Raw genomic sequence first — 12,975 nt, 5'->3', positions numbered from 1 at the left:
TTTTTTCCCACTTATCCTGCATTTAGACATGATAATCACGTAAAACAGGTATGACACTGATGTAAGCTGTATTTCTAAATATTTATGAATTTTTAACATGAGTCACGCGTTCTAATCATTTTCTTATGTGTTTTGACCTCATTATTCTAATAAAAATGGCTATAATAACAAGCAATTTTGCGCGTTATCAACCCTCCTCTCGAACCACCTACTTTCAACTCGAGAGATGGCTTGAAGTCAACTGATATTGTTGATAACTTATAAAAATACAAGTTATTGTAGCTTTTTATCTAAAATAATAGAAGAAAACTTTGGAAATAGTAGAGAATTTGACTAACTTGTGTATCGCGTATTGCAAAAGAACTTATCCATGTTTTATCGTGTTTTACATGATCTAATCGCAGGATAATGAGCAAAAAGAAGTAGAGTCGGGCGAAACATTGTGTATTAGAGAGAGACAATGATACTAATAGCAATTACCTGACAAGTGAAAACATGCATTTAACTGAGCGGTGAGGAGATTGTAGCAATACAATCTTATCATCAAATTCATCATTCGCATAAGTTGTAGAGATGTTAATGTGTGTAGCGAAACCACTAAGGGTTGTCTGCCTTAATTAAGAATAAGTTACATGTAATACAAACAAACTGATCAAATACAAATTATAGCGGATTCCGAAAGGCAAACAAGTATGGCAAAGGCGTTGGAAGGTCACTCGCCTTAATTCTAAAATTAATAAATGTTTTGTATCTTCTTGACTATTAATGCACAATTCATTGTGATTAGTTAATTAAGTGTTCCTACATGACGGGTTGGTTGGAGTTTTTTTTGGTTTGGACTTAGTAGTTTCACTACTAACTTTGTTATTTTCTAAGTTGAATTTGAGATATAATTGCAATGAAAGAAGTAAGCTCTAAGTAGTTCGAGACAAGTAAGTAAGAACGGAGATAGTTCGAGACAAGTAAGTAAGAACGGAGATGCATTCAATGACTGAGTTTGATTAAATTAGAATGATTTTGTATTGATGATAACAGTTCTAAATTAACGGTAATACCTAGTGGTGGGTTACACTCTTTTTCATGCAAACGCATGAACAAGCCGACAGAATCATTTGTTTTTACTTTTATGATTTTCGAATGCAATGAACCTCCAGGTTGGATGGTAATTGAATTTATTTAACACCATTAATTCATTTATATAATTACTTAAGTACTTGTTTCTTGTCTTCATCATTTTTATATAAAATTATCTAAACTTTTGCATGCTTTTGGTGCTAAAAAGATATATATTTTTTTAATTTAAGCAATGACTTCAACTTGAAACAGGTCGTTACAACACGACTAGCCAAAAAGTAGAGAACTAAACTCAGGATAATTATTTAAACTCTTTAACATATTAGCATATTCAAGTACAGGAAGAAAGAGAGGCACAAGAAAGAGGGGAAGTGGGATAGAGAGGGAATAAGGTGGGAGAAAGAGAGATAGAGAAGATAAGCAAGGAAAAGAGAATGAGAAAGAGAATACTGTGGGAGAGAAGAGAGGGAGAAAGGGAGGAGGGAGAGAGGGAGAATACATACATTGAACAGCTATTTCTTTTATCTGTCTGTCAAAGGCTAAGGAGAGAATTGGACAAAAAATTTGTCAAGGGCAAAGTGTTCATCAATAAATTAGGTAGAAGAGATAAAAGAGTACTATGAACTGAAATTACAAGAGCCAATGGCCTGATCTCCCAGAAATTACAAGACAAGACATGTACATAGCACCGCACCTAACAAGGAGATCCTCAACTGAAAAAAGGCAGGTTAGTTTTCCCTCTTTCTTCCTATTCTTCAAAACTGACAACATAAAATGAAAATCTAACTCCATCGAGAAGTTTTAAGAATGATTTCCATAAGCGCAACAAGAGAAGAGATGAGAAGAGATGAGAAGAGATGAGAAGAGAAGAATTGAGACAACAACAAAGCAGAAGTACAATCCCACGAAAAAAATCCAAACACAAATTAACTGTTACAAGAATTAAGACAGTATGCGCCATCATCTCCATTTTTTTTAAATCCTCGTAAATTATGAATCCTCAACCCCAATTAAGCATTAAGAATCCATCACTTCTTACTTGTTTAATGCCGTTGTTAACCTCATAAAGTCTGCAACTGGGAAAATGAAATGCGAATGATCGACCCACTAAGCAAACTAGCATGCTTGCAAACAAGAGCTTCAGTCGCCTGCTCCTCAGTGTCAAACATGATGAGTGCCTGCTTCTTACCATTCATCTCAAAGAGCTTGCTGTTGACAATCGGCCCATGTTCCTCAAGGAGACTAACTATCTCTTCTTCAGTCACTTCCTGAGATAGAGATGATATGTGGATCATTTTTGTCGGGGAGCAGCAGTAGCGGTAGTTCTTTGCAGCATTTCGGTTAAAACGATTAAGGTTTGAGTTAGCATATTCATGAGTGTCAGCCCCTTGCGTAATGTTAGGATGCTTTGAGAAGTTGACCTCCAATCTCTTGCCAAACAACATCGCTCCCTACATAAAATTCAAAAGTACTTGAGGCATTTGTCACCCGAGAAACCAAAAGCCCTTAAACAAAATTAAAGCTTCAATAGATAAAGTACGGCCTTCCAAACAAGTAGCTGAAAAATACGAAATATCTAAGCCCTTACCTTAGAGGGAAGCTTAGATTTAGCCAAGACTAAAGCTTCCTTTTAGTGTTCTTTGTCTTCCTTGTTTGCTATTTATACTTCTAACAATTTTTTACTTCATTGGGATGTATTTATATCCCCTTGTTAATTTGTATTTTGTTTTCCCCCCTTTTCTGTTTCAAATGCTGCTAACAAAAATCTTCCATCCATGATACTACTCTTATAAACGTAAAAATAAAACTACAGAAACCAATATACCAATGCTTTTGCATGTTTTAAGCTTTTGGGTCTTATCCAGAAAGGCAGAAACCAAAATAGGTGTTCACATATTCAAATTCCTATAATGTAATTTATTCATCAGTATGTCTGCTTCATGATGCTTCATGCTTGCTAAATTGCAAAATGGCCTCATGAACGTAGTAGTTTAAACTCGTCATAATTCTTTAAGCTCAAATATAAAATAAAACCTCATACATCAGCAGAAAATAAACCCCCATGCACGAGAGAAATGTAATAACACCAAACCTTCAAAAAGTGTACAGCCAATTCCGCCTGGAACCCATCTCCCATCTGCACAAGTGCATGATCAGGTTTATTCCGGAGAAGCTTAATTCTTACAATGTTACCGTAAATGGAGAAAAGGTTAAAAAGCTTGTCTTCATCTATTCTCTGTAATTAAAAAAGAAAAGAAGAAAAATTAACGGTGGGGACAACCATCATAATAAAAGCTTGAGCAGGAATGTAACAAAGAATAAAGAAATGTTACTCACATCAGGATTCAGATTGGACACAAGGACTGTACACCTGTCGTTCGTTCCACTAACACCAGGTGGCAAACCTCCTCCGAATGCAGCAGCAACAGCGGCTGCATTGGCCATCTAAAAATCAAGTAAAAAAGATACATTACGGACATCAACTACAACGCTCAAGTCTGTAGACAAATTTCTAAATTTTAAATTAATTTAAGAACTCCCTGATATGGTCAACTATATCCATCTTTATAATAAAATCCCAGATCTCAAAGCTAAAGGATCTCATGGCAAGTACGATCATTATAGTGTAGGGTTACTATATTATTCCAAAAGGAAAGGAAAAACCCCTGATAATGGACAAATGATCTAATAGGTGCTTATACTCTTCTATCATCTCAACCATAGTTCAACAGGAACAATACACACCTGTGAGAATCCAACTGGAACCAAAAAAAGGAAGAAAAAAAAATGTACATAAGTATATTGTGTTCTGGGAAAAAAAGGGTGCATGATGACGAAAGACATAAAAATGCGAAGTAACATATATATTTAGATATATATATCCATTATATGATAGAAAACTAAGGCACCTGGTCTCGCTCCAGATGGTTGAAGTGGATACATCCCTCCCGTATCACCATAACCAGGCTATCACACATCCAGATAAGGAAATTAAGATTTCAGGAAGGAGAGGGGCAAACATTATAAGAAATGTGATGGTACATACTTGAGATGACCGGCCTTTTGGTTCAGAAGGGAGGCTAGGATTGGTGAAATCCCTGGAAAAACATCGAGAAAAAATATCCATATTAATGCAATCCAAGATATAAAAATAAATAAATAATAAATAATAAAGAAACAACTAATTGAAGATTCACTTTGCTACAAACCTTGAACGTTCATTATTGTAGTTCACCTGTAATTCGTCAAGACTGCACAATGAAACCATAATCTCTAATTATAAAAGCAAAGATGGAAAAGGTCAGAAGCATATCATGATTAGTTATAGAACCTACTTGGAGAACTGAATGTCTAGCTGACAGCAACCATCATATATATTACGTCCCTACAAGAGTAGCACAAGTGTTCTGTTCTTAAGGCAAATAAACAAGGATGAAAACCTCTCAAGGAAAGTATGAAGTTCAAACTGACTAGTCCAACAGAAAAGAGAGTATTTACCTGTAGTGCAGTCCTTGCAGAAACAGCACATTGCCGAGTTTGATACTGAATGAGAGCCTGAAAACCTACATAAATGCAATAGATATTCATGCACATGTATGAAAACTCACTAAAAAGCAAAAACACTTCAAGTAGAAAGCAGCAACGTATTTAGCAACCAGTTCTAGATGAAGGGCTTAATTTTGACTTGAGGACCCTATACTGCTGCCACAAAAAAAAGGCTCACCCTCAACTCGAGAAGGGAAAAAAGGAAAGAGCGAACATTCCAATAGAATAGATTTTCAACATATTCATGCATAAAGTGATGGTATGAGAAAGGGGGGAGGAGAGAGAACTTAATCTAACCAGCTGACTTCTGAAATGTCACGATCTTCTCCACAAATCCATGTGGGAAAAATACTTGATGCAGCACTTCCACTGTAATGGGATATAGCATGTGATGGATTGTGACTAAGAGTATTCGATTTGGCTGCTCCAGAGAGTGACCAAGAGTATTCACATGAAGAAGGATGAGAGAGAAGGAAATAAATTGTGAAGAAAAAGAAATCCAAAAATATTATACATGTTCTTCTAAAATTATAGAGTATCAGCAATCTGGCTAAGACGCAGAGCAAGATGTTGGGTAATGGAAACTGATTAGCAGTAGCAAATACATTACTTCTAATAATACTAAAAGATTTCTGTTTGAACAAAACGAACTTAATCAACTATTTCCTTTATTCCACTAATTTCATATGTGGGCTCATTAAGAAGCCTAACATGTAAAGCTGTCAACAATTATTTTGACATGAGAAGTTAAAAATAATAGTGCATGTGTATGACATTAGGACCACGCTTCCCGTATCACCATATTTGATTAGGTTCCATATAAATCATTTACATCATTTTATAATAAATAATTGATACTCAAAATTTTAAAAAAAATAAAACGGAATGGATGCCTACAGTCAGACAAGCAAATGAAGAACTAGGTCTTCAACAAAAAATTTGACATTTATTCCAAAAATATGCACATAAGTTATATGAATAACCATAAAATAAAAGAATATACAAGGCCCACCAGGAAATTTCATTAAAATCTCATAAATTTCAGATCATGGATAGAGAATTGTTGCAAGTCCAAACTCAATTCATCTAATAAAATCCTCAACAAATCTAAGGTAAAATACATAAACTAAAAACACCCAAAAAGGAAGGGGATTGAAGGCAACAAGCATTGTCCTAAAATATATTTCGAATACCATACTCGTGGAAGTAAGAGAGATTTCTGCATAATAGAAGGCTGAAAATAAAAAATGATTTTTTTTTATGAGGGCTAGAAATAGGATCACCCTGAAAGAAAAAAAAAAAATCATGCTTGTACATATCTGAAAAACTGCATATGGTATTATGTGTACTGGGTGTTCAACACAAAAATTGTGCATTATCCTTCTTTAAAATCACTATATGGCAAATTTGTCGAGGTCCCATCCTGCCTCAGTCATTCCAGAGTTTCCATCATTATAACTACTAAGGCATTATCCTTCTTTAAATTCAGGTAAATAGTTACAAACCTCATCTCCTCGTCCTTGAGCATTCTGATCTGCTGTAGTTAGCTCTTGATGTGATGAAAACTGGACATAAACATTCCTCCCCCTGAAGAAAGTACAGAAAAGAATTCAAACATCAAATGCTTCATGTAAAACTAAATTTGGATGAGAAGCAGTTATAGAACTCAATTTATTTACCAGAGGAAAAAATAGGCATTGCCATGGGATGATTGTAGAGATCCCTAATTCTATTGACTCAATATCTAAGCAACTGCCAAAAGAACACCCCGTATCTCCACAGTCATCCTTAATATTTAGCTGAGATACTTTCTCACTCAATTACTCTTAGAATAAACCCCACATATGTCAATATCCAAACTACTTAACATATGCGCATGCAAAGCCCGGAGCCTCCCTCTTACCATTGTGTACTTACAAAATCAGAGAATGTGATTATTCTGCCCCTAAAGAGCCACCATATCATGAAGGTGAAAGTTAGGACATGCTCCAAAATTGCATGTTAATTGAAACATGCTCACCAGTTGTGTTTTAGATGAAACATCTTTCCAACAAATCAAGATAGGGTTCTCATGTTCGTAGGGACGATCCACAGCACCGGCAGGTTGAATCATATCAGATGTGACCTGAGGTGGTAAAGGAACTACTAGGAAATTGTGGTTGGTTCCCTTCCGCATTTGAGGGAGTGTGCAGATAAATATTGGTATTATCAGGCCATGACAATTGAGAAACAACTGCAGCCTCATTCAAATTGAAGTCTGTTCATAAACATCTAAGCCAAAGGAAATGTAACGATACCATTATTGGCAACAAACTCACAATAATATGCATTGAGGCCAAAAACTATACAGCATTTTATTCCTCAACAAGAATTGTTCCATAGCTGCTATTTCAAAGGATTCACAACTACCCCTCTCGAACTAAGACTAAACGGCCCAGGTATTCCATATGAAATAGGAAAAACTGATACATTTGCCACTAGCACTGCCAATACCGTGGGATAGATGTGGTACATTATCATGTCTGGCTGTGCTACATTCCATCCTTTCACCTCTCACATGAGGTATGTAACTTTTCACCTATTGTAAATAACAAAAAGTTCAAAACTTAAAAGAACATTAAATTGTGACCAACTTCCAGCAATCCACCTTAATTGCACCCAGGTTGAGAATCACTGAACTCCCACAATTACATCGAATCTCCATTAAGGGCAACAAGAAGCCCTTGACCAAGGTGAGATCTGATGATGATGATACTGTTATACCTTGTACCCTTTATGGGCTCCCCTAGGAACAAATCTACTCCATAGCCAAAGCACATTCTTTTGCTCGTGGGTAATGGTAATTAGAATTCATCCACATGCACAACCCAATTGAAATTAATTTTAGATAGGGATGCAAATGAAATTATGAGCACAACACTATTTTCTTCCTTTTTATGAATAACCAAGCTTTCATTGGGTAGAAATGAAATAATACAAAAACGGAAAGGCCACAAAAGAAAACGGAACAACCTACAAGAAAGGTCACCAATCAAGCCTGATAAAACTAAGTGAATAATTACAAAACAGCTTTGTAACCAATACTCACAAAGAAAATGAAACCTAACAAGGGACCCAAGTTAGACTCCTTCCCTCTAAAGATTCTATTAACTCTCCCCAAAGACCCCACAAAATCGCCCACACGCTCGCATGCCAAAGAAACTTTCCTTTCTCCCTCAAGGAAGCATGAGTAAGGTACTCCTCGATCATCTTATGCAATCGTGCTATCTAGCCAACTCAAAACCAGACTCCTAAAAGGAAAAACAAGGCCACAGTCCACATAACACAAGCATAGTCGCACCTCTAAAGGATTTGATCAAGATCCTCAATAACCCTTATACACAAAATAAAACATCATAGCCCCAACTAATTAGGCATCTTCCTTGATACCCTTGGCCTTTCCAAGATGTTCATCCTATTATGAAAAACCTACAAGACAAAAAACTTCACCTTCTTAGAAATTTTCATCCTCCACGTCAGGGAAAAAACTAAATCTCTCAAGGGAAAGAGGTTGACGAGACATAGGAAAAAAGAATGGCATGAAAGACCCGAGTCTACATCAATAGTTAACATCCCTTCTCCCCATTGAGACTCTCCTAACAAAGAAAGAAGATCAACAATATTGTCGTTTCTCTAATAGATAGTGAACAGTGGAACCACAAAGTGGGGCCAGAATGAGCTAGAACGATAGCCACCAAGGTGTTTTCCAAGGAAGACAATGGGAAAATGGGGAAATTGTAAAAGCAAAACAAAGGGGACACCAACCACCAATCTTCTCAGACAAGAGAATCCCTCCATCCCGATTCGACAACGAATAAATTAAGCCCAAAGGGGGAATTCCCCAGCAATCCCTCTCCACAGGAACCTGGAAGTGCCACTAACCCCAATCCATATCCATTCAAAAGGGCACGGACCAAACTTAATCCAAATCACCTCATGCCACTTCTGTCCTGGTAAAAATGCCACAACCGTTTGACTAAAAGAGCCTAATTATAGGCTCTCAAAGTTCCTAATAGAAATTAATCAAATTTTTGAGGTACTTGTTAGTTAATCCTATACTCTTAATCTTCCTTCTGCTTGTTTGCTGACCTTATACCCTTCCTTCTTTAAACAACTGATTCAACTTCTCCCAATTGATTAATATAATTCTACTATATTCTCTTCGTGTTAAAAGAGTACCAATGTATCAAAACATAACCAAAAACTGGTGAAATAACACTAAAGCCAATAAACTTAAGTAAGCACTAATCTGAAAAAACAAAATAAACAAATAATGAAAACACTATCAAGAACTTCAGTTGCTTAGTGGAGCAACAAACCTACAAAGTCAAGGGGGTGATTCAAGAGATTCCAGACTTTCCTCTAAGGTGAGATCTAACCAACTCCTCTCTCTACCATAGTCCTCCTTCCTAAGTAATAGATCACACACGTACTTAAACGCTCTCAGTTATAGAATAATATTAAGACCCACAACTTTCAGCATCCTACCTATTTAACAGATTACATATCCAGCCTCTATTCCTCATGCTAATACCACTGAAGTTATGATAATACCTACAGAAAAAAGGCGATCAAACTTGCATGGATACATTTTAACAGCATAATGATACCTAATGCTTGGTTGAAGATTAGCAAAGAACTGCAAAGCATTAACTGCTGAGGGAACATCTTGCATCTGCATAAGTGCCTGAATTCATCACACAATGACAAAACAATGAATACTCCATTTTAGCTCAGATATAAAAAAATTTTAGACATATCACTGAATCAAAGTGAAGGCAAACCTGATTTTTAGCACGAAGCATGACAAGCTTAGTTATGACACCAAAGGGCTGGAATAGCTGAAGCAAATCGTTCTGCAAGAAGGTAAAAAGTGTACAGAGATTTTTTTAAAAAGTCAGGAGATATGAGAGATGTGCAAAGATAAACATGTTAACTCTTTAATAATACAAGAAAAAGTTGAATTGAAATTTCACAATATAGAGCCTGAGCCACCATTCAATAGAGTTCGAAATAAGCAAAATGGAATTTAAGAGAATATAGCTTCTATTCGAGATTTTAGGGAAAGAATGAATATCTTTAAAAAATATTTGTGTGTTTCTTCCTTAAAAGTTAGGAAAACTAAATAAGAGAGTAGGAAGTTAGTTTTGATATGTACAGGTGCACACCATCGCACACTGAGAGGGGCTTTTCAAAGCACTTAGGGGAGTTAGGAAATTTCTTTGAAATTGCTGATTAGTGTTAGTTAGTTAACTTGGATAAGTAGGCTTGAAGCATCTACAAATAGAGGGTCAGTCTCCTGCATGGCTATACTTTGGAAACATTGGTAACGATTCAGCTTGAGAGCTCTTGGAGATTTCTCTCATTCCCTGCTTAGTGGCATCACAACACAAATGAAATTGCACTTGCAGATTAAGAACGTCTAATACAATATACAGCGCTCCTAAATTCTTTTTCTAATACAGAAGTAGGGCGACAAGTCCAAACCAAAGGAGTTACAAAAGATTTCTCCAATTGGTCAAAAGAGCATAAAGACTATCAGAGCTATAGAAAGATGTACATTTCACCAAGTCAAGTTGAGATAGATACGTGTAAAAAAAAACTATCAAAAGTTCTGAACTTTAGCAGGCATTAAATTGCAATAAATAAGAATGCTTTTAACATAAACGTTGACTTGGGTTAATCATATTTACAAGGTAGCTTAGCCTTAAGTGAAGCATGAACCACCCATTATCAGAGTATCACTACTTCACACACCCAGAAAAATTCAAATAAACAGTCGTAAGACATCAAACTTGGCATGTGGCATGACAACAGCTCATTCAACAATATACATTTGCAGAAATTATTTTAAATTTCAAAGTTATCAATTGAATTTGAACTTGAGAGAGAGAGAGAGAGAGAGAGAGAGAGACTTGACCTCCGATATTTCATGGCCAACATTTCGGACGTGAATAACTTTTGATGGTTCAGTCATCCTAAACTGCTTGCAGCAAAAAAAATAACAAATAACAAAAATAACGAAACCCATGTTAAGATTTCCAGAGGCTTACAAGAGCAACTCGTCCATTCCAATGAACGCAAAGAATTTCAGCTTAAATTGCAATGAGAGACGAAAAATACCAGCTTTCCAAAGTAAAAGTTATCCGAGATTAAATTAAATCAAGGAGAACAGCAAATGTCCTACGCAATGCACGCTTATAACCCAAACAATAGAGAAATTGACCAATCACAAAGCAGAAGCCAAAAACAAAAAAATTAAGAAAACCCCAAATCAGAGTATCACAAAGAGTTCACAATTGAACCAATAAAAAACGAATGTCAAAGCAAAAGAAGAAAAAAGAAAAAAAAAAAAAAAAGGAGCAACCGAAGATCAAGAAACCCTAGACTACTTCCTCGACTCAGAAATCCTAGCAGGAAATAAACATGAAGATGAAAGAAAAAGAGTTCGTTGTTGTTATTGTGCTCGTAGCATATTCAAAGTAGGAAGCAAAAAGAAAAAAGAAAATAAATTAAATCGAAGAAGGCTTGCCTGAGAGAGAGAAATGGAGAGAGGAGAGAGAGGGAGAGAAAGCGAAAATGGAAGAGAAGGGAATCAGAGACTGAGAGGCAAAGGCATAGATCGACTGCCTCGCGCCTATTGCTGCTATGCTTAGCCCTATCCTTCGCACCCCACTCCATTTATCCTACACCTTCACACATCTTTTTACTTAGAACTTAAATTTAGGGTCTATTCAATCACTTTCTTGTAGTATTCGCCATTATTCATAATCATAATTTTCATAACCTTATTATAAAATTAATCAATAGTTATAAGAATACTTTTTTAAACATTATATAAATTTAAGACACTCTTATAATACAACTCTTATCAAACAAACATATTTATCAAAATATTCCCACAAAACAAGTTTAGTTAATTAATGATGTGGACATATGTAGTTATGAGTATCCATATATTATGGTTATCAAAATTAATTTCATCTCATGTTCTTACATTCTTCGTTCGATGGAGAAGAGTATTTTTCTTCTTCAATCATTTTTTTACTACAAATGGAGGTAGGAAAGATTTAAGCCATAGATCTTTTAGTCTCGAACACTCTCACTCGTACAAATCGAAGGAATGTTTTATAGACATAAGTTCATAACTCATTCATGGTTGAAGTCAAGTTACCAATGGTCATTCTATAGAATGCTAGTTTATTTAGTTAATGGTATTAATTATAAAGAGAGATTATATATTTTGTGATATAGTTTTATACAAAATTTTGTTCACAAGTGTCATCCTTTGATTTATATGGGTGAGAGTGGCTTGAGTCACGTAACTCAATATGTCTACCATCTCGAGGATGACATAGAAAAGGGAGTTGGGAAAACATAGTGATTCATGTCACAAGGTGCATGTTTTTACTCTACAATTTGATACATTCTTAAGTAAAAGTGTAACTTTATTTGATATTTCAAATTCGAGATGGCCTAAGTTGTGCAAAATGAGCAAGCACGTGCCTTTGAATTGTATAAAGTTGATTTAGAGAGATTTAGTTTATTATATGAGCTTTTTATACTACTTTTTGTTTACTGTTATGAAAATTTATCTCTTGCGACTACAACACCAGATTCGATGTGCTTACATCAATACTTTTGACTAAACTGCATATTTTTTGTATGTCACTCACATCCATGGCCCTAAATTTCCAAGTTTCGAACCAATGAAGTGTAGTTTTGTCACACCCCTTCCCAGACTACCTACTCTTCGGCTAGGAGGCAGTGTGAAGCAAACAAATCTCGTCTCTAGCTACTTGATGACATCTTCCTACCCTATCTCAACTGAACAACTAAATCTTATACGTAATTTTACTAATCTTCATAATCTAGTCAGTGGGTCATTATGACTTACAACAGTGTTTTATAGATTTAACAAGTCACTAGTATAAGTTTATGATTTGATGCTAAGATAAAACATTGTTAACATTACAAACTAACTCTATGTAATCCTAAGACAAGAGCAACTTGACAAGTATGTCACTAAGACATGTTCAACATTTTCACCTGTAGACATATTTACAATATACTGACTTAACTCGTAACTATTAACCATTAGATGCACAAGTGCTAAACTTGTAACTATTAACCACTAGATGCACAAGTGCTAAACAACAAAACTGACCGACACGGTAGACTAGCGGTAGGAAGCCAAGTTAAAGGATCATCATCTCTTCCTGGAAAGTGAGAAACATTTGGAAATGGTGAACCAAAAAGCCCAGTGAGTGATGTTTGTTATGTTATTGCATGGGTTTGCGTGATTAGTGTGTATAA

General features: G+C 35.6%; 1 protein-coding gene across 2 annotated transcripts; it reads right to left on the bottom strand.

The window, feature by feature from the left end:
* Positions 1-1,637: 1,637 nt before the first annotated feature.
* LOC101210828 (polypyrimidine tract-binding protein homolog 3) lies at positions 1,638-11,342 on the bottom strand. 2 transcript variants are annotated; one of them, XM_031887301.1, is made up of 15 exons: positions 11,192-11,342; positions 10,580-10,642; positions 9,444-9,515; positions 9,270-9,346; positions 6,126-6,207; positions 4,918-5,041; positions 4,573-4,637; positions 4,410-4,459; positions 4,284-4,325; positions 4,121-4,172; positions 3,984-4,041; positions 3,820-3,833; positions 3,412-3,519; positions 3,167-3,310; positions 1,638-2,525 (listed from the first exon to the last, which is right to left on the bottom strand). In XM_031887301.1, exons 2-15 carry the CDS (start codon positions 10,634-10,636, stop codon positions 2,136-2,138), a joined length of 1,335 nt encoding a protein of 444 aa, XP_031743161.1. In that variant the 5' UTR covers positions 10,637-10,642; positions 11,192-11,342; the 3' UTR covers positions 1,638-2,135. The 2 variants fall into 2 exon arrangements, with proteins under 2 accessions (XP_031743161.1, XP_031743162.1); XM_031887302.1 differs by lacking the exon at positions 11,192-11,342 and adding an exon at positions 10,783-10,807.
* Between the last annotated feature and the right edge of the window lie 1,633 nt (positions 11,343-12,975).

The sequence above is a fragment of the Cucumis sativus genome, chromosome 6 (genome assembly GCF_000004075.3).
Source record: "Cucumis sativus cultivar 9930 chromosome 6, Cucumber_9930_V3, whole genome shotgun sequence".
NCBI classification, from domain to species: Eukaryota; Viridiplantae; Streptophyta; class Magnoliopsida; order Cucurbitales; family Cucurbitaceae; genus Cucumis; species Cucumis sativus.
This window is presented reverse-complemented; position numbering and strand designations above follow the sequence as displayed.